This window comes from Notolabrus celidotus, chromosome 3 (genome assembly GCF_009762535.1).
Source record: "Notolabrus celidotus isolate fNotCel1 chromosome 3, fNotCel1.pri, whole genome shotgun sequence".
In the NCBI taxonomy this organism is placed as follows: Eukaryota; Metazoa; Chordata; class Actinopteri; order Labriformes; family Labridae; genus Notolabrus; species Notolabrus celidotus.
In genome coordinates, this window is record NC_048274.1 from 1,148,234 (window position 1) to 1,168,398 (window position 20,165).

Below are 20,165 nucleotides of genomic sequence, written 5' to 3' on the forward strand. Positions count from 1 at the left end.
CATGGACACATAGAAACACCTTCTTTAAAGCTGGGGTTGGTAATCAGATTTAGAAACACTTTTTGTTATACTGGTTAAAATGATCTTTATGTCCTGATGGTAATCAATACATAATGTGTTCTTAAAAAAGAGTGAAGAAAAGCTGCTATCTACAGCCGGAGTAAACCTGGGAAAACACCAACCAATCACAGTTTTTGGGGTCCAAAATTTTAAACCAATCAGATCCCGTCCTGCCCGCCTCCTGCAGAGCGTACATTTCCCCGGCGTTCACTCCCCGTCCCCTGCCTCTGCTTCCCCTGACTCTACTGACTGCCCCTCTCGCTCGACCTCGGGCCTGTCCCCTCTGACCAGATGAGGTGCTTTGCTCAGGACTGTAGTCCGGATCAGAGTCTTTAATAACCGGTCACTGTCGGCCGTTACCACGCCAACCAACAAAGCAACAATCAAAGTTTGAATGAATGAAGAACTTCTCCTCTTGTCTCTCCTCTCTCCCGCTCACACACTCTACACCTCTCCTGATGCCTTCACTGACTGTCAACACTGTAGGAATTAAGAACATCTACACTGAACAGGTTTAACAAACAGTAGAGCTGTTACAGTATTATATATGTGTTATAATTTTTCTCCTGATATCGTGTCACCGGTACAACTGGATAATGCTAGCATGACAGTTGTGAGTGCTAACAGCAGCCATGTTTGTTTGTGTTTTTAACTTTCACTATGATGATGTTCTGGTGAGGACCTGTTTTGAATCAGTCACCATCATATGGTAGTGAAACAGCGGCGCTCGTGCATGTGAGCGGGGGGGCGTCGTTTTGGAAGAGCTCCAAGGGGAGGGAGTCCTGAGGACATGCTACATTCAAATTCATGCTAGTTATTCGTGACTACCAACCCTAGCTTTAAGTCAAACTAAAACTCCTTCTTTTGAATGGAAACATCCCACACTCAGACCTGTATGATTCTTGTACAAATCTGACGTCTTATTTTCTGTGTCACCGCTTAGTTTTCATTCACAGTGTCCTTTCTCTCTCTGTAAATCCATCGCCACCGCTCTCACAGTTTGGGGTTGAAAACAGTAGATCTACCTTTTTCATACGCTTTCTAAAAATAGTAATAAGTAAGAATAATGCTGAGTGTGTGGTTTTAAAGCACCCACAGCAGTTTCTCTCTAAATTTAAGGGCAGGTTTTGGAGGTAATTTAAAGGATGTACTCTGCAGGATCCCAGCCACTCAACACTTTATTGATGAAGCGGAGGGAAGAACAGCCAATTCAGCTTGAGTGCTCCCGTACAGCCGTTCACCTACATTGGTCCAGCATTTAATCAATCAAAGACAGCTAAACTAGCCGCGTCTGAAGCTCTTTAAGTGACGTCAGCTCGAGGAACAGCTGGGCAGGAAGGTCTAAGGAATTAGAACCACCCTCCACACCGAGGAGCTTAGGTGCTGTAGACAGCCTGTTAGACAAAAAGCCAAGAATCATGTGAGCTGGATTTCACATTCCATACGAGGAACAACAATTCACAAATGAGAGCAAGTGAAGCGGGCGACCCCTTCTTCTTCTTCTTCTTCTCCTCTGACTCGCCTGAGATGCCAAAAGCTTTTTGTTACCTCTGCGTTCGCTTCACTGCACCAGCACTTGACTTTATCTCCCATCAGCGACACTTAAAACCTGGACCATACCCGGTGTCACACGCAGGTTCACCAGAAAACTAAACAACCTGCCTTCTTCATTCAACTAAAATCAGAACATGCTTCCTTCAGAGGGAGAATATCACACAAAATACAAAACCACCGCTCTTTATCCAGGTCAAGCTACCATGTTTATGAGGGGGAGGGTCACTCAGCATCCATGAGAGGGAGTGACAGATGGTGGGTCCAGTGTAAGCAACAGAAATCCCAAACGTCAAAAAGTAAAGATGACAAACCGCAGACTGGAGGCAGGACGTGTTTGAAGATATAAACTGGGCATCACTTATAAAGGAGGAGGGGACGTTTGGGGGGGTTTAATTACAAGAGGAGCAGATGAGGACTGAGACAGAGACATGACATCCTTATATGATGCATGGAGGTATTTTGTGTTGTAAACAGACATCAAAATAGCTGTTAGCAATGCTTGTAAAACACAGGGGATCTGAGGAGGAGATAAAAACACTCCATTAAGTGTGCATTTCAAGACCCAGCATCCTGAGCAGCACCAGGAGTTTCTGAAACGTAAGAATGACAAAGAGGAGGTGTGTCAAACCTGTCAGGAACCTCTGCTTCAGTCATTAGGCTGAGAAATAAAGCAGTGACCAACAGAAAGTAAAGACGCTCCACTAGAGAATGATTGAATTCAATGCTGTGGAGTCTTGTGTGGTGGGAGATAGGGCTGTCAACGAATATTCTAAATTTGAATATATATTCGAATATTTAACGGGTATTTAACGCATGACGGGTCAGGGACAGGTCACAGGAGTCACACATGCACAGCGTGAAGCAGACGGCAGAGTGAAATCCTTCCGTCCCCGGATCCTCAGTGCGCTCTGAACGCGTCTTTTCCTCCGCTGGGAACATAGTGAATAAAAAGAGATCGGGCCTCTTCACACTGACTGTCTGTTGTTTTTGGCAAATAACCTGTCAGGCCTAAGACCCGACATTGACAGTGGACTAAAAGAGCCCGACAATCAGTGACACTGGGGTAAAATGCAGTTTTTCCTCTTTTTTTATACAAGCGCCAAGAATGTAAGTGGACTACTTTTTCGTTTTTAACTTCAATTAATGTTAATAATATTTGCTTCAATCACTGAATGAAGCCTGCCTTTATTAGGGACAAGAGTCAGGACCTTTAATTGTTCGCACAAGTCTTGTTCAGCACTCACTCAGCGCATTACACACAGAGGGGAGGGGGGCGAGTGAGCGAGAGGTCTCCGGTCTTCAAAGTGTTTCGGTATAGACCATTAGGTCATTTACTTGTTTTGTAATGTGTAGGTATGTTTTAGGCATGTTATATATCTTAAATAAAAACACATATACAAGTAGTTATGTCTCCTTGTATTAGTTTGTCCAGCTGTTGTTGACATAATGCGCAAATATAGATATTCGAATGGTTTGAACCTCTGGGTTTTTTTTGAGCGAATATTCAAACGTCATTTTGGAGCAATTTTGACAGCCCTAGTGGGAGATGCAGGTTCCACAGGTTAATGATGTACTTAAGGGGATATTAAACATATCAATGTATTCATTCAGCTTCCACAAAAGCTTCTCCCCCTGGTGGCCGGCTGCAGTATAGGTCAAAAACTCCATCTCCCCCATTCATTTGAATGTGGCTGCGGTCACACTTTAAAACATAAATCCACATCGTACGAATGTTTCTCACATCCGTATGCTGTGGTGATATGTAGTTATTATTTAACTGTTTTGTGTTCAAGGCCTCTTTTTTCTGAAAACTTTCTTTTCCGTTAGTTATTAGAGGTTAAAAAACGGGGTTTTACTTCCTGTTTACTTTGATAGACAGCTGCCGGAGAGAGAAACTCCGTAGGACCTCGGGACGCTACGCTGCAGGGCGGAGCTTGTTACTGTGGAAACACACAAATTCCCTACTGCGCAGACTCTGGCTGCAGAAAATGTACAAGATGGAACGGGATATTTTGGCTTCAAAACCGTACAATGGGATAAAGGCCAAGCGGCAACCTCCGGTCTCAAACGATGAAGCCCATGTGGAAGTGTTATAAACTGCAGTTCATCCAGAATCCACTAGAGGCTGGCTGCAGAAACACCGGAAACCACATACACACCAATTCAAAGAAGACGATCCAGGGTTCCCACTCTTTTCCAGAGATCATTTTCCAGGACATTTCAAGGACATTTTCAGTGATGATCAAGCTGGTGTGACAGTCTAAATTGAGTTCCTAATTTAGTTCCTAAATAGTCTAATATGTTCCTCTCAGTGGAAGTCTACATTGAAGACATGCAGTCTATCGATGAACTCATCTCTTACATGCTTTAAAGTGATGGCAAATTGATTATAGAATAATGCAACCACAGATATACAGCACTTCACTTTATTAGTGCAACCAAGTAACAATGATGGGCAACTCTCATCTCAGCTTTCTCTTTTCTCCAAAAATATAAAATGAGCTAAATAAAAAACAAAAGAGCCAGCAAAGGAATCTGGAAGCTGACTCACTGAAATAAATAAATAATAATAATATCTGATCTGAATGTCAAAAATGGCCACAAATGTTGAATGGGGATGTGTTTTTTTAACCATGTCAGGTCACACGCAGTCATGTTGGAATCATTTTCCAGGACATTTGACTTTTTCTCCCATTGTCCAGGTGTTTTCCAGGACTGGAAAACTGGTCAACTGTTTTCCAGTTTTTCCAGGACGCGTGGGAACCCTGACGATCTTTGCAGCATTAATAAACATGTTTACAGCCTGGTTAAAAAAAAAACGTACAAACATACGATGCTAATTTCTCTATCGTCACACACTGTACGGGGGGGGGGTGACATTTTTTTCTAACGCGACGGTTCAGAAGATATTAAGATTACGAGTTTTTGCCCAAATAAGGACATGACTGACTGGACTCCCGGTCGGGAACACATAGCTGTTGGCTAGGAGGCTCAAACTCCGCCCCTTTACGTCACACTGTGCCTGGTTGAGTTCAGCATTTCCAATATGGCTGCCACCTTCGATTGGCTTCAAAAACAGCGCTCAGGAACAGATGGGTGACATCTAGGGATGCACCGATCCGATCGGACTCAAAAGCTAGATCGGATATCAGTGACAAAGGCCCGATATATAGAGGCGATCCATATGGCAGATCTATTCATCTCAGGTCTATGCTTTTCTGTGCGTCTCCTACGTCATCAGCGCCGGCCGGTCTGCATTTTTGCCCGGTGGAGCATGATGGAGGATAATTACAGAGGCTCTGCAGTTTAGCTGCATGTCACTCTTCTTTTGCTAACAACTCCGCCGGAAACTTACAACATGTGCAGCGGTAATGTTTCAACGGTTTTCATATAATGGAAGTCCAAAGGAGGAAGTTTGCGTCAGCTGTAGCCGACTGCAAAGAAGGAAGAAACCTTCTATTAATGGATTCAAAGTGTGAAAACACAGGACAGGTTATTGGATTTAATTGTTCTGGATCCTTGAAATGAAGGGAGTCCAGCGTCTGGTTGAGCACTTGGAACCCAGGTACAGTTCACCATCATGTCAGAAAAAAGCCTGAAGTTGCCAAAACATGATTCTATCCTCACATTAAGGAATAGTTTGTTAAATCAATACCAGGATCAGATCGGCGAGTATCGGTATCAGCAGATACCGAAGCCCAGGTATCGGTATCAGGACCTAAAAAGTAGGATCGGTGCATCCCTAGTGACATCACGGATACTACGTCCATATTTTATACAGTTGATGGAAAAGGTGGAGCGAGGCTGTCCATTATTTATACAGCCTTGTAGTTGGGCCGCCACTCGACCAATCAGGATGGAGGATTGGAGATTAGCTATGATTGGTCCGTCATAACGGGAGCGAGGGGAATAATAACATTGCTTTATACATAGGCATTGGAAAACACAGCTTTCACATAGTCTCTAATTACTTCACTTACTGATGAGTACTGCAGAAAAAATTAACATTTTGACACCATTCCTACCAACAGCAGCTTTAATCTTAATGTAAATAAGGTATGAGTGATCATGGACCGAGTTCAGTGGACAATTTGAATGCATACAGACACTTTTCTTTCCACTCTTACTTATTTTATTAATTTCACTGCACTGATTGTATTTTATTTTTTAAGTATTTCTTTTTTTTTTAAATCATACCTTTTAGAATTTTACATTGCTGTTGTTTTCTTACTGTCTGTTATTCTGTGAAGCACTTTGGGCTGCATGTTTTTATGTATGAAAGGTGTTTTATAAATAAAGGTGAGTCACCTTAATGTATGGTTTCACATTACAACACATCATAAACATGTATTTCACATTATCTCACCTTGGAAAAATGGTTTTAATCCAGATGCCAAAGAAGTCCAGGTTATTTTGAGGTGTCAGGTGAGCGTCAACAAAGTCCAGGTACTCCAATATAATAAGTCCCACAAGTATCCAGAGTCAATCTGAGCATGTAAATTCCATCCAGAGTCTGGGATGCATTAAGGCTGTGAAGAAGAAGAAGAGGGATAAAAAGGGATCCTGAAGGCCTCACAGAGAAACCCACAGACAGGGAGCAGAGAGGCAGGACTCCAAGTTTGGCCGGCTAACACAACGTTAGCACGCTAGCAGTAAAAAATGCTGCCGATTCGATGATTTGCATATCCAGGAAATCAACGTGAAGTGTGTAAAAACAAACATCCATCCTCTCACAGCAAGTTAAATCACCTGAACATAACACAGCAGGTAGATCTGTGAGGACACAGGGAGCTGACGTGGAAAGAGTTGTAGCATTTCAAGCTAGTTTTAGATCCGAAGTTAGCTTCAACAGCGTCAGTCAGTCAGCTTACAGAGGAGATCTACTCTGTGTTAAAGTTGACAACATGAAACAGGACTTTATAAATATGTATCACACATTCTAGGGAGTAATAACCAGCTTTAAAACCTCGCTGATTACAATAAAACAGATCCTGAATTGAGCTCTGAAGCTAACGTTAGCTTCCCGTGGATAAGTCTCGTCACAGATCCTCTCGGAAACTTCCAGCTAACATTGATCGTTTAAAGGTCCGTTTGAGGATCCGAACCCAAGTTAGAACTTGTATTCCCTTCGTGTCCGTCCGAGTTTGTGGAGTTCTCTCGGTATTTCCACCATAAACCCGTCGGTCCCGTCCTTCCCTGTCGCCTCTGCCTGCCAGCCTCGGCAGTCGGGACAGCCAGTAGTGGGCTCTCTGTCGTTAGCACTTTTCATTAGCCTGCTAACCTCAGAGAGAGAGAGCTGCTGGCAACAGGAGGAAGAGGAGGAAGAGGAGGGGAGTCCGGGTCACTGGAAGGATCCCATCACTTGGATCAGATCACTTTAAAGATCCGGCTCCTTTGTAATGATCGTTTAATAGACGTTAAGATGGATGGGTGGATGGTATAATGGACAGATGCCTAATGGATGGATGGAAGGATGGAGGGATGGGTAAATGAAAAGATTAGTGAGAGATAAAAAAAAATGGATGGATGGAAAGATGGAGGGATGGGTAAATAAAAAGATTAGTGAGAGATAAAAAAAAATGGAAGGATGGATGGATGGATAGATGGATGGATGGATGGAAAGGTGGATGGATAGATGGATAGATGGATGGATGATGGATGGATGGATGGAAAGGTGGATGGATGGATGGATGGATGGATGGATGGATGGATGGATGGAAAGGTGGATGGATAGATAGATAGATGGATGGATGATGGATGGATGGATGGAAAGGTGGAGGGATAGGTGGATGGATGGATGGAAAGGTGGATGGATAGATGGATGGATGGATGGTATAATGGACAGATGCCTAATGGATGGATGGGTAGGGGGATGGGTGGATGGGTAAATGAAAAGATTAGTGAGGGGTTAAAAAAAATTGGATGGATGGAAAGATGGATGAATGGATGGATGTAAGGACGGATCAATGATAGACACAGTTTAATAGACGTAAAGATGGATGGATGGATGGATGAAAAGGTGGATGGATAGGTGGATGGATGGTATAATGGACAGATGCCTTATGGATGGATGGATGGATGGATGGATGGATGGATGGATGAATGGATGGATGGATGGATGGATGATGGATGGATGGATGGATGGATGGATGGATGGGTAAATGAAAAGATTAGTGAGAGATAACAAAAAAATTGGATGGATGGAAAGATGGATGAATGGATGGATGGATGGAAAGGTGGATGGATAGATGAATGGATGTTATAATGGACAGATGCCTAATGGGTGGATGGATGGATGGATGGATGGATGGATGGATGATGGATTGGTGGATGGATGGATGGATGGATGGATGGATGGATGGATGGATGGATGGATGGATGGATGGATGGATGGATGAAAAGATTAGTGAGGGTTTCACAAAAAATTGGATGGATGGAAAGATGGTTGAATGGATGGATGTAAGGACGGATGAATGATAGACACATAATTTAATAGATGTAAAGACGGATGGATGGATGGATGGATGAAAAGGTGGATGGATAGATGGATTGATGGTATAATGGACAGATGCCTTATGGATGGATGGATGGATGGATGGATGGATGGATGGATGGATGGATGGATGGATGGATGGATGGATGGATGGATGGATGGATGGATGGATGGATGGATGGATGGATTGGTAAATGAAAAGATTAGTGACAGATAACAAAAAATATGGATCGATGGAAAGATGGATGAATGGATGGATGCAAGGATGGATGGATGATAGACAGATAGTCTAATAGACATAAAGATGGATGGATGGATGATAGACAGATAGTCTAATAGACATAAAGATGGATGGATGGATGATAGACAGATAGTCTAATAGACATAAAGATGGATGGATGGATGTAAAGGTGGATGGATGGATGGATGGATGACAGACAGAGTCTAATAGACATAAAGATGGATAGATGGATGTAAAGGTGGATGGCTGGCAGATAAATTAAAAAATGGATGGATGGATGGTATAATGGACAGATGGATGGAGGGTTGGATAAATTAAAAGATTGATGACAGATAAATACAAAATTGGATGGATATAAGATAGATTCAAAATATGATGGATGGATAGATGCAAAGACTGATGGATGGGTGGATGATAGACAGTTTAATAAACATAAAGATAGATGGATGGTTACATCATGGATGACAGATAAATAAAATGGTTGGTTGGTTGGTTGGATGGATGGTTGGATGGATGGATGGATGGATGGATGGATGGATGGATGGATGGATGGATGGATGGATGGATGGATGGATGGATGGATGGATGGATAGGCTGTAGTGAAAGTTAATGGATATATTTGTTTTTTAGAAGCAGATTATTAAAGCAATTGTCTTGTAATGTTCGAACTAAAGTAAAACTTTTATCCTTATAAATTAATATTTAATAACAGTATACCATGCTTTACGCTGATCTGCATTAAAACCAGAAAATGAAGTGTCTCTCAGTCTGGAACTGAAAGGAGTTGGTTATCAGAGCTGATTCGTTGGTGATCAACACATCGCTAACAGAGGGACTGAGAGCAGCACTAAATCCCTGCCTTTATTCAAATACATCCACAAAGCTAAAATTAAAAAACGGAAACATGTTTAATTTTAATCTGATATAAATTTGGTGTGCACACTGAGGTTTTAATTTCTACTCTTTGAAGGTTTGTTTTGCACCTAAAAACCTAAAACTAATGCGTACCTCCAATCTGAGAGAGCGGTCCTTTTAACACATCAATACGTCTTTGGTAAGTCAACAAATCCCACACTTTGTCTTAAACGGCAACATATGAATTAAATATTAATAATACAAAAACCCAACCCTGGTGTTATAACAGGATGTTACTGATCATTGCGTTCATTTTGTAATTGCACAGCTAAAAGTGCATTAAGTGCCTTTGCTCCCTGTCCTGGTTGAAGCTGCAGTGTCACAAACTTTTTTATATTCCTGGTTAAATAAGGATTAAATAAAATAAAAGTGCTCCTGCGTTGAGCATAAACATCTACATTAGTTTCTTATGGAAGCCCTAAGCAGACCTGCATCCATACATTTAATTTCGTCCTCCATTCTCCTGTGGTAACGAGTCTTTTCCAGGTGTGAACTCGAGATCTTGACTCATTGGTCTCATAATCTCGGGATAACAGAGCTGGTTAATTGCATCCAACAAGTTTATAAGCACTGAAAATGTTTAAACACTGAGTGACCTACATTCAGCTGTAGCAGATGGAATTGCTTAAAAACAGTAACATGAGGCAGGACTCACTGATCAGAAGGGTGGCGCCATCGTGTGGTGTATCCACAAAAACACACGCCAAGGAGAAATGCCAACACACTTTCATCAGAGATGGTAAAGTTGTCTGCAAGAAAGATGAAAGATATCAATCAATCAATCAATCAATCAATCAATCAATCAATCAATCAATCAATCAATCAGTCAATCAATCAATCAATCAATCAATCAATCAATCAGTCAATCAATCAATCAGTCAATCAATCAATCAATCAATCAATCAATCAATCAATCAATCAATCAATCAATCAATCAAGCTTTATTTATATAGCACTTTTCATACAAATCAGTGTGTGGTGATGTGTGCCACAGCCTGATGTGCACCACAGCCTGATGTGCACCACTGCCTGATGTGCACCACCGCCTGATGTGCACCACCGCCTGATGTGCACCATCGCCTGATGTGCAGCAGGTGTTGCTGTGTTGCACTTTATGAGGCCTAGGCTGAAACTCTGAAAGTAAGATGTGACTTCTTGTGGCCAGTAGGGGGCCTAAACATATAGGTGAATAATTGCACATAGAGGCATCCAGGCTGGGGCACTTATCATGCATGAGCGCCCTGGTCCTGATCCAACATTGCATAAGAGTGTTATAAAAGTTTTAGGTTGTAGGCAAAACCTCCAACTGGGACCCTCTGCCAAGCCCACATCCATTGACTTAGGAAGATCCCTTTGACAAATATTCATCTCCAATGTGACAACAACTGTAGGACATGTCATTTTCTTTCTAAGACTTCACTTCCACCTCCACACAGCCTGCCACATACATGTTGTGGTTATGATCCTCTCTGAGGATTTTAGACTGAGGTGGTTTTGGTTTGATCGCATCTTCCTGATTTTCCTCCAGGAGATCGTAGATGTAGTTATTGTAGATTTCTATGTAGGACACAAAGATGCTGTAGCTGCTGTCCTCATCAATTCCATCTGCTTCAAAGTCTTCCTCTTGCGCCAGTAGGGGGCGCTATATCACATTTGTGAATATCTGCCTATGGAGGCGTTCAGGCTGGGGCACTTATCATGCATGACATGCCTGGGCCTGATCCATTATTGCATATGAGAGATATTATTTTTTAGAGGTTGGCAAAATTTCCTCCAAATGTAGTGAGGTGCCACGCCCACACCGATTGACTTAGAGAAATTCTGTCTGATAACTTTTGATCGTCAATGTGTCTACTTCAGAATGTGCATGGTTGGGGATTGATTGGAGCAAAATTGTAGGAGGGGTTTACATGAATACGTACCCTTGCGAAACGAGTGTCAGAATTTCAAATCAAAATGGCCGACTTCCTGTTGGGATTTCACCACGATGTCAAGAGGCTTTTTTGTAGGTCTTGGCATGATACCTATTAAAAGAACATTTCATGCATGTATGTTGAACCGTCTTTACGGGCTGGCCCTTTGAAATTAGCAAATTCAAGGGGGCGCTGTTTCACCATTTTTAGGATTTTTTTTGTTAAGGTAATCAAAATTTGGCGTTCAAACGACGGAAGAAAGAAGAAGAAGAAGAAGAAGAAGAAGAAGAAGAAGAAGAAGAAGAAGAAGAAGAAGAAGAAGAAGAAGAAGAAGAAGAAGAAGAAGAAGAATTCCACGGGTTTCAAGAGGGCCTTCGCCGACCTTGTCGGTGCTCGCGCCCTAATAATGGCAAGACATATACACTGCGTGCACAATTATTAGGTAAGTTGCATTTTTGTGAATATTTCAAAAACTATGTCAACAGTCATTTTCAAATTTGTCAAGAAGTCAGATAGTGAATATATTTCTGCAACTGTGTGGTTAAAATGATGCTTTTCAAAGTACGTTGGCTGTATTTTTAAATAAATGCAGAATCTGCAGAAATGAGCGTGCCAAATTATTATGCAAGTTGGTGATAAGAGCATATAACTTGTGAAAATCAAAAAACTAGGCACCATTTTAAACGTTCTATTGATTGAAAATAATAATATTTACTACAACTGTTTTCAAACTTCAACAAAAACAACTGTTTTCTTTACATTTGTGTACAAAATAAAACTGTTAATGTCTTTAAAACATTTCAAATCTAAAGTGTTTCTCAAATGTCCAATATAACCTCCTCTTCTTTCAGTGAGGGTCAGAGGTCACTGTAAACTGATTCAGTGAGGTTTCTGATGACTTCTCTGCTGACTCTGTGAGCTGTACCTTGTATCGCTTTCCAAAGAGGCTCTTTGAGCTCTATTTCTGCCATCACTGTAAATCATCTTCTTCAGTATTGACCACAAGTTCTCAGTCGGGTTGAGATCAGGTGAGCAGGCAGGCCAGTTCATGAGGCGATCAAAATAAAATAGAATAAAATAAAATGAATAAAATATGGCAACTATTACAGATGTATACACACTATGTACACTTCTATCTGATAAATAGATAAGGTAAGTTGTGGGACGAATAAAGGAATATCTTATCCTATATCAATAGCATAACCCGGTCTGCATATTTCCATCTGCACAACATCAACCGTCTCCGCCCCTCTCTCACCCCTCACACCACTGCCACCCTGGTCCACAGTCTCGTCACCTCCCGTATCGATTATTGTAACTCACTCCTCTTCGGTGTCCCTCACAAATCCCTCCATAAACTTCAACTGGTCCAGAACTCTGCAGCCCGCATCACCACCAGAACCCCCTCCTTTCACCACATCACCCCTGTCCTCCAGCAGCTCCACTGGCTACCGGTCAAACTCAGAATCAATTTCAAAATCCTCCTTTACACATTCAAGGCCATCCACAACCTCTCCCCCCCGTACCTGTCTGATCTCCTCCACGTCGTCACCCCCTCTCGCTCCCTCAGGTCCTCCTCCTCCTCCCTCCACCTCTCTGTGCCCCCTGCCCGTCTCAGCACCATGGGGAGCAGAGCTTTCAGTCGCCCTGCTCCCCAACTCTGGAACTCACTCCCACCAGACATCCGAAACACTGACTCACTACCCCTCTTCAAATCAAAACTCAAAACCCATCTGTTTCAAACTGCATTCCCTGCTTCATTTCCACTGCTTCATTTTAACTTGGTGTTACTTTGCTTGTTGTTTTTATTTATTTTATCGTGTTCTTTTATTTATTGTGTTTTAATCTGTCTGTAAAGCGACCTTGAGTGTTTTGAAAGGCGCTTCTAAATAAAATGTATTATTATTATTATTATTATTATTATTATTATTATTATTATTATTATTATTATTATTATATCTTAAATGAGACACTGTTTGACTTCTTTTACATCTTTGATGTTTTTTGGTAAAGTGAGTGGAGAAGAAATCTCAATACTTCAAATGATGTCTATTTTATTGAGTGAAAGACACAATAAATCTACTTTTGAAATGAGGTGAGGCTTAAATCAACTGGATTATTTAGTATTTTTCTATATTTGGTTGATATCGATATACCTAAGGATATTTTTTTGCACCTTTGTGTCCCTTTTGGACACTTTTTTCACTACAAGCATAAACAAAGGCAGACAAAAAACCCTAGTCAAATAGATCACACATATAACTTTTGTTTCACCCATGAGGCAAAAAATAAAGAAACCAGGACCCTGGACAGCAGCAGAAAACTTTTGGTTCTCAGCTGCTGTTATTTAAAAAGTACATTTACACACATTATTAATATAAATATAAGACAGGACAGAGAGAAATATTATTTTACAAGATGTTGTTATTTTTTTTTTGTTTGTTTTGTTTTTTAGGGTTTTTTTAAGTTTTGTGTAAACTGTGGGAGAAACCGAAGAGCTCGGAGTAAACCCATCCATCCTCTATCCTCTGCTGCTTTAGCCACGTTTGAAGATGGCCGTGAATGGCTTGGTCAGGGTCTTGAAAAGGGACTCAAAGAAGTCTGCTACACAGTTGGTCTCTCTTGGTGTCATCAGGTGGTCCTTCAGTGTGTCAGCTATGTGTCGGAGGATGCTTGGATCTTCTAGCAGCATGCACCTCCAAAGCAACTCTTCACCTACCTTGCAGAGCTGCTTGCGCACCGCATTCAGGATCTTGTTGATGTTCTTCGGGCTGAGATTGATCCTGATGTATTCGTCCTCCATCTCTGCCCAGAGCAGCTCAGTCATTGTTGTGATTGCTGTCTGGTAAGCCTTGTTTGAGTGATCAATCTCTACCTTTTTGAGAATCCGGTTAGCCAGCCCAGTCACCAAGATCTCTAAGGTCAGTCTGTCCCACTTCTCTCTGCCTTTGTGCTCCCACGAAGCTGGCTCTGCAGGGACAGTTTCTTCTTCTGTTGATGTGCCCTCCAGAAATGTCTCGATCTGTCTGAGAGCAGCAGTTGCGTTGTCGCTACTCCTCTGGTGCAGCTCTGCCTGCTGGTTGAGCCAGTTCCACATCATCTTCATGAAAGAGTCCACTTCAGTTTTAATAAATCCCATGAAGTGAACCTTCTGCTTTTTCTCCGCTGACAGGTGGAAGAAGGTGAACTCAGCGAGCCGCTTCTCTGTGAGTTCAAACAGCCCCCAGTTGATGTCTCTTGCCATCCTTCTGTACAGACACATCCTATCTATGACATTCATTTCCATCTCGTCTGAGTACAATGACATCATTTCTTCCACAAACCCACCCACCCCGTCGATCATCAACTTCATGGATGCTTTGGTGCTCTTTGGGATCAATACTGAAAATCTTTTCCTCAGTTTAGCAAAAAAGCTGATGATGGACTCTTTCGCGAATGTACTGATGAAGAATTCTTTAATCCGTCTGGTGATCTTCCTCCGGGCGGGATCTTCCTCTGATTGAATGTTTAGAGGGCTGTCACGATCAGGTTCTGCTTCTGGTTCTGGTTCAGTATCTCCCCAGATGACTTCAACAATACTATAAGCCGCATTTTCTGAGTCGCTGTCTGAGCTGGAGTTAAGGAGGCATACTTCCTCCTCTGAAAGGTCTGAACTTTTGTCAAGGACACTGATATCCTGTGCTTGTTCCTCCAGGATAGACTTCACTGTCACAAAGATCGGATATTTGGGACTGTCTGGTGCAATAGTTTCTTCCTCCAGGTTGGTATAGAGGGCTCTGTATGACCCACAGCTTAACACAGCTACATCCATCTCCTCCTCGTCCTCGTCCTCGTCCTCTTCTTCCTCCTCCTCCTCCTCCTCCTCCTCCTCCTCCTCCTCCTCCTCCTCCTCCTCCTCCTCCTCCTCTGGCTGTGCCTCTGTGTCTCTGGGTGTTGGGACTAGACTTTCTATTGTGGACTCTGACAAACAAGTCATGTTTTTTGAAATCTTCTTCATGACCTTGATCACTTTGTCCGTCATCTCCTTCAGTCTCTTGGAGAAACCTTTGGTGGCCGGCGGTTCTTCTCCCTGGCTGGCCCGGTCTGAGTTTATCCTCTCTGCGACCTCTTTCACCACGAGCTCCGTCACCGTCTCTGTTGTGCTGCAACGGATATCTTGTTGGACTCCCATCGCGTCCGCAAGAGTCAGCGAGAAAGACTCACCGACGCACTCCTGGACTTCCTCCTCTGTGATGCTCTTCTGGGACTTTCTTAATCCAGAAGAGGCTACTCTGGGTGGAGTCAGTGTTCTCCTCTTCTCCACTAGCTGAAGGAGATATTTGGATATAGTGTTGACTATATCCACACACATGGCTGTAACGATCTCCTTTGTTTCCCTGTCATGAGAGCCCTCCTCCAGATTGGCCCACTGATGGAGAGTGATCTTGTCTAGAAACAAGTCCACAATAGGGCGAAGGATCTCTGTTTCGATCATCGGAAAAGCCTGCATTTCTGTGTTTTGGCTCTGCATTTTCAATTTTCTTTGCTGTGTATTTGTCTTTGTTTTGTAAATACTGATCTTACTGATCTCTCTGCTCTCTGCTCTCTGCTCTCTGCTCTCTGCTCTCTGCTCTCTGCTCTCTGCTCTCTGCTCTCTGCTGCTCTGCTCTCTGCTGCTCTGAGTACCTGGACAGTTAAATCCTGCTGGGTATGAATACTTACAGCAATGTTGCCTTTGATGTCTCCTATGATTATGACATCATGACATGGCAACAGTTGTCATGGTGGCGATTATGACATCACAACATGCCAGCAGCTCAGACAACTATGACATCATCTCAGAAGTCATATCGATTTAACATTGTCTACATCAAGGTAGGAAAATAAGACATGTCTGAAAATACACACAAAAAAATGAGAATATGAAAGAAATATTAATTTATTGTATTTTCAAATCAAAAGAAAGAAAAAAAGTTGTATCATAATTTCATTGAGTATTTCATTTTGTTCAGAGCAACGAATGATTTAAGGACATTTTTACCCAGACTACTTCAATAAGGAATAGGTTGTTTGCAATAACGTCATGACAGGGTATGTATATATATATATATATACATACAGTTGTGCTCATAAGTTTACATACCCTGGCAGAATTTGTGATTTGGCCATTTTTCAGAGAACATGAATGATAAGAGAAAAAACTTTTTTTTTTCCCCTCATGGTTAGTGATTGGTTGAAGCCATTTATTGTCAAATAACTGTGTTTACTCTTTTTATATCATAATGACAACAGAAACTACCCAAATGACCCTGTTCAAAAGTTTACATACCCTGGTGGTTTTGGCCTGATAACATGCACACAAGTTGACACAAACAGGTTTGAATGGCTATTAAAGGTATCCATCCTCACCTGTGATCTGTTTGCTTGTAATCAGTGTGTGTGTATAAAAAGTCAGTGAGTTTCTGGGCTCCTGACAGACCCCTTGCATGTTTCATCCAGTGCTGCACTGATGTTTCTGGATTCTGAGCAAGCAGCAAACTCCGGTCTCAAACGATGAAGCCAATGCGGAAGTGCTATAAACTGCAGTACATCGAGAATCCGCTTGAGGCTGGCTGCAGAAACACCGGAAACCACATAGATATGACTGGGAAAAAGACGATCTTTGCAGCATTAATAAACATGTTTACAGCCTGGTTCAAAAAAACGGCTTGGCCCTATGAAGCTAATCTCTCTAATGGCACACACTGTACGGTGAGTGAATTTTTTTCTAACGTGACGGTTCAGAAGATATTAGGATTACGAGTTTTGCCCAAATAAGGACATGACTGACGTGACTCCCGGTCGGGAACACACAGCCATTGGCTAAGAGGCTCACACTACGTCACACTCTGCCTGGTTGAGTTCCGCATTACTAATATGGCTGCCGCCGTCGATTTGCTTCAAAGCAGCTCTCAGGAACAGATGGGTGACGTCACGGATACTACGTCCATATTTTATACAGTCTATGATTCTGAGTCATGGGGAAAGCAAAATAATTGTCAAAGGATCTGCAGGGAAAGGTAACTGAACTGTATAAAATAACAAAGAGATATAAAAAGATATCCAAGGACTTGAGAATGCCAATCAGCAGTGTTCAAACTCTAATTAAGAAGTGGATAATGAAGGATTCTGTTGAAAACAAACCACGTTCAGGTAGACCAACAGAAATTTCAGCCACAACTGCCAGGAAAATTGTTCGGGATGCAAAGAAAAATGCACAAATAAGTTCAGCTGGAAATACAGGACTCTCTGAAAAAAGTGGTGTGGCTGTTTCAAGATGCACAATAAGAAAGCACTTGAAGAAAAAACGGCTGCATGGTCGAGTCTCCAGAAGAAAGCCATCACTACGCAAATGACAACACAGTTGTTTGATAATGAATTGCTTCACCTGACCACTAACCAAGAGTGAAAGAACAGTTTTTGTGTTATTATTCATGTTCTCTGAAAAATGGCAAAGAAACCATCAATTCTGCCAGGGTATGTAAACTTATGAGCACAACTGAATATATTAAATACATTCCCATGTCACGTTTTCATGATATTTTAGCCTCCACCAGAGTGAGGTGAGTCCTTTGTCATGTCTTGCTGTGGATGAAAAGACACTCACACACACACACACACACACACACACACACACACACACACACACACACACACACACACACACACACACACACACACACACACACACACACACACACACTGTGAAAACAATAGAGCTTTCCGTTTCACATTAACACTGCAGGAGCTTCCTCTTTGGGTGGAAGAATTTTGAGTTGTATAACAGACGGACTACAGCTGATCTGCCCCAAACACACCGTCAATATCGTTGAACACCTAGAAGGTTTGTTTTTTATTTGCAGCATGTATGAAATAACATCTTTTATTCTGCTGAATACATGAAACACATGAAACACACTATACCAGCCTCACTCATGTGGTAGAAACGTCCACATTGGTTGCACCTTTTATGCTTTTTGTTTACTTTCTTTTTTATGTCCGTGTTGTGGCGTTCCCTGGGCATCCTGTGTTTCCTGTCACAATACTATGAACTATGGGTAATTCCTTCATGCGAAGTCTGCAGATATGTTCACTTATGGAAATGGTGCATAAAGGGCTCTAAAAGTCTGCAGGAGGTCCCTCACACACTTGAAGAAATGGCTTGGGACCACATTAGCGTCCTAACGAAGACCAGAGTAGTCTTAGTTTAACCGACGTGACCATTCCATACTAGCGCTGATATACTAGCAGTAGCAAGCAAGAGAGTCTTGGGTTCTTGTTAGACTGTTTGGACTCCTGACATTTTGTCTCTTAAACTTTGTTGAGCCAGTTGGAGTGATCACAGGGGAAATTCCTTTTGTAATCCTTGGACTCTGCCAAATGTGTGTTGAACACTTTCCAACAGTTGAATGTGATCCTAAGAGCTCTGAGACTTCCTGTTTTTGTTCCAATTTGTACCGAGGTTTATCAATACTTTCACTTTTAGTCCAGCTGGGATTCACTGTCTCAGTCTTGGTAAAGGTTTTCAGTCAAGGGATTGATTACAGATAAAGTGCAATCAGAGGGAGGAGTACTTGGACCAGAGGAGTTGTTTTAATCCCGGGTCAACCAAGTCTGCTAATCTTTATCCAGACGCTGAGTGATAAAGTGGGTGCGGTTAGGTGTGGGAGATAGATGATGACTTTTATTGATCTGATTATGTGACAGGAATCCAGGGAGAACAAGCCCCATCCTCTTACAAGAAGTCTCAGGTGAACCTCTGCAGGAAGTGACCTCACTTAAGTGGCTTGAGCTGGTGACCCTCCCGAGTCCTGAACTACTGCCACCCTCTTTGGAAATACTGGAGGGATTGACATCGACCGCTGTTGGACGTGAAATAATGATCAGACTTCTGTCAGACAAAGTTCAGCAGCCGACTACAGAACTTAAATAAGCCTTGTGCTAACATGTGCAGCATTAAGCTAGCTCAAAGTTCAGTTTACAGATTAAGATGAACAAGTTTGAGAGCGTCCTGTGCCTCAATCCTCATCCCTCAATCACTGACATTTCCTAATCTGAATGAATTACTGTATTCTAAAATAAAATCACAGAGATAACTTAGAAACACACATTTAACTGTTAACTGCTGAATATTTGGCAAAGTGCTCTGACTCCAACACCCAAAACACTCAGGGATCTGCTTCATAAAAGACAATGTGGGTGAGATGGTTTTAAGGTTAAGGTTTAAAGCTCTTAATGGTCATGGCCCTTCTTATTTATCAGATTTGATTTTCTCATATGAGCCAGTGAGAGCCCACAGGTCTTCAGGTAGTGGACTTTTAATAGTACCAAAAGTAAGAACTAAGACCCACAGTGAAGCAGCTTTTTATTATCACGGCCCTGAGGCCTGTGGAACACCCTACCTGAAGATCTGAGGGCTGCACAGAGCATCAATACTTTTAAAAGCAAACTCAAGACCGACCTTTTCAGTCTCGCTTTTAACTGAGTTTTATTCTTATAACAGTTTTATTTATTTATTTATTTATTATCTATTTCAAATTTTTGTCACTTTTATTATATTGTATTTATTTATGTACTTATTTATTTATTTATTTATTTATATTAGGTATAGCATCTTATTTTCTTTTAATGGTTTAATATTTTAGTGTTTTATTATCTTAGAAATGTATTTTATTTTGGTGATTTTAATTTCCTGTGTTGAGTTTTAACATCTTATAAAGTATATATATATATATATATATATATATATACATAAAAAATAAATTTAAAAAAAGCAGTCCACAAAGTAGTTGTTATCATTGATTGTTATAGATTCCATAAGATGCCTTTGTGATAGTGTGGGTTGTGTTTTCTCTTGTCATTCCTCCTCTACTCCTCTAATCCGGTACAACAGCTCACAACAAATCCCACGACCAAGCCTCAGTCATCTTTTTCAAATGAAATAACTAATTAAATCTAAACATGTCAGAAA

At 41.7% G+C, this 20,165-nt stretch overlaps 2 protein-coding genes across 20 annotated transcripts in view; both read right to left on the reverse strand.

Annotated features, from left to right (window-relative positions):
* Positions 1-6,950, reverse strand: part of ppfia1 (PTPRF interacting protein alpha 1) — a 73,355-nt gene extending 66,405 nt beyond the window's left edge. For 3 of the 17 annotated variants that reach the window (XM_034679681.1, XM_034679670.1, XM_034679664.1), the window contains exon 1: positions 5,981-6,941. The gene's annotated coding sequence lies outside the window, so the exon portion shown is untranslated. Of the gene's footprint in view, positions 1-5,980 lie in introns of all 17 variants that reach the window. The other 14 variants (XM_034679677.1, XM_034679675.1, XM_034679674.1 and 11 more) reach the window with 12 other exon arrangements.
* Positions 6,951-13,572: 6,622 nt separating this feature from the next.
* On the reverse strand, positions 13,573-15,763 carry LOC117810083. Of its 3 annotated transcripts, none has more exons than XM_034679685.1 (2): positions 15,078-15,763; positions 13,573-14,993 (listed from the first exon to the last, which is right to left on the reverse strand). In XM_034679685.1, exons 1-2 carry the CDS (start codon positions 15,684-15,686, stop codon positions 13,713-13,715), a joined length of 1,890 nt encoding a protein of 629 aa, XP_034535576.1. In that variant the 5' UTR covers positions 15,687-15,763; the 3' UTR covers positions 13,573-13,712. The 3 variants fall into 3 exon arrangements, with proteins under 3 accessions (XP_034535576.1, XP_034535575.1, XP_034535574.1); XM_034679684.1 differs by having other exon boundaries at positions 15,075-15,763; XM_034679683.1 differs by having other exon boundaries at positions 15,072-15,763.
* Positions 15,764-20,165: the final 4,402 nt, after the last annotated feature.

Excerpts from the sequence above, each read along its gene's own strand:
- LOC117810083 (XM_034679683.1), bottom strand. The coding sequence starts at position 15,686 with ATGCAGAGCCAAAACACAGAAATGCAGGCTTTTCCGATGATCGAAACA. Across the intron at positions 14,994-15,071 it reads CACAGCCAGAGGAGGAGGAG|GAGGAGATGGATGTAGCTGT; the intron begins GAGGAGGAGGAG and ends GACGAGGACGAG.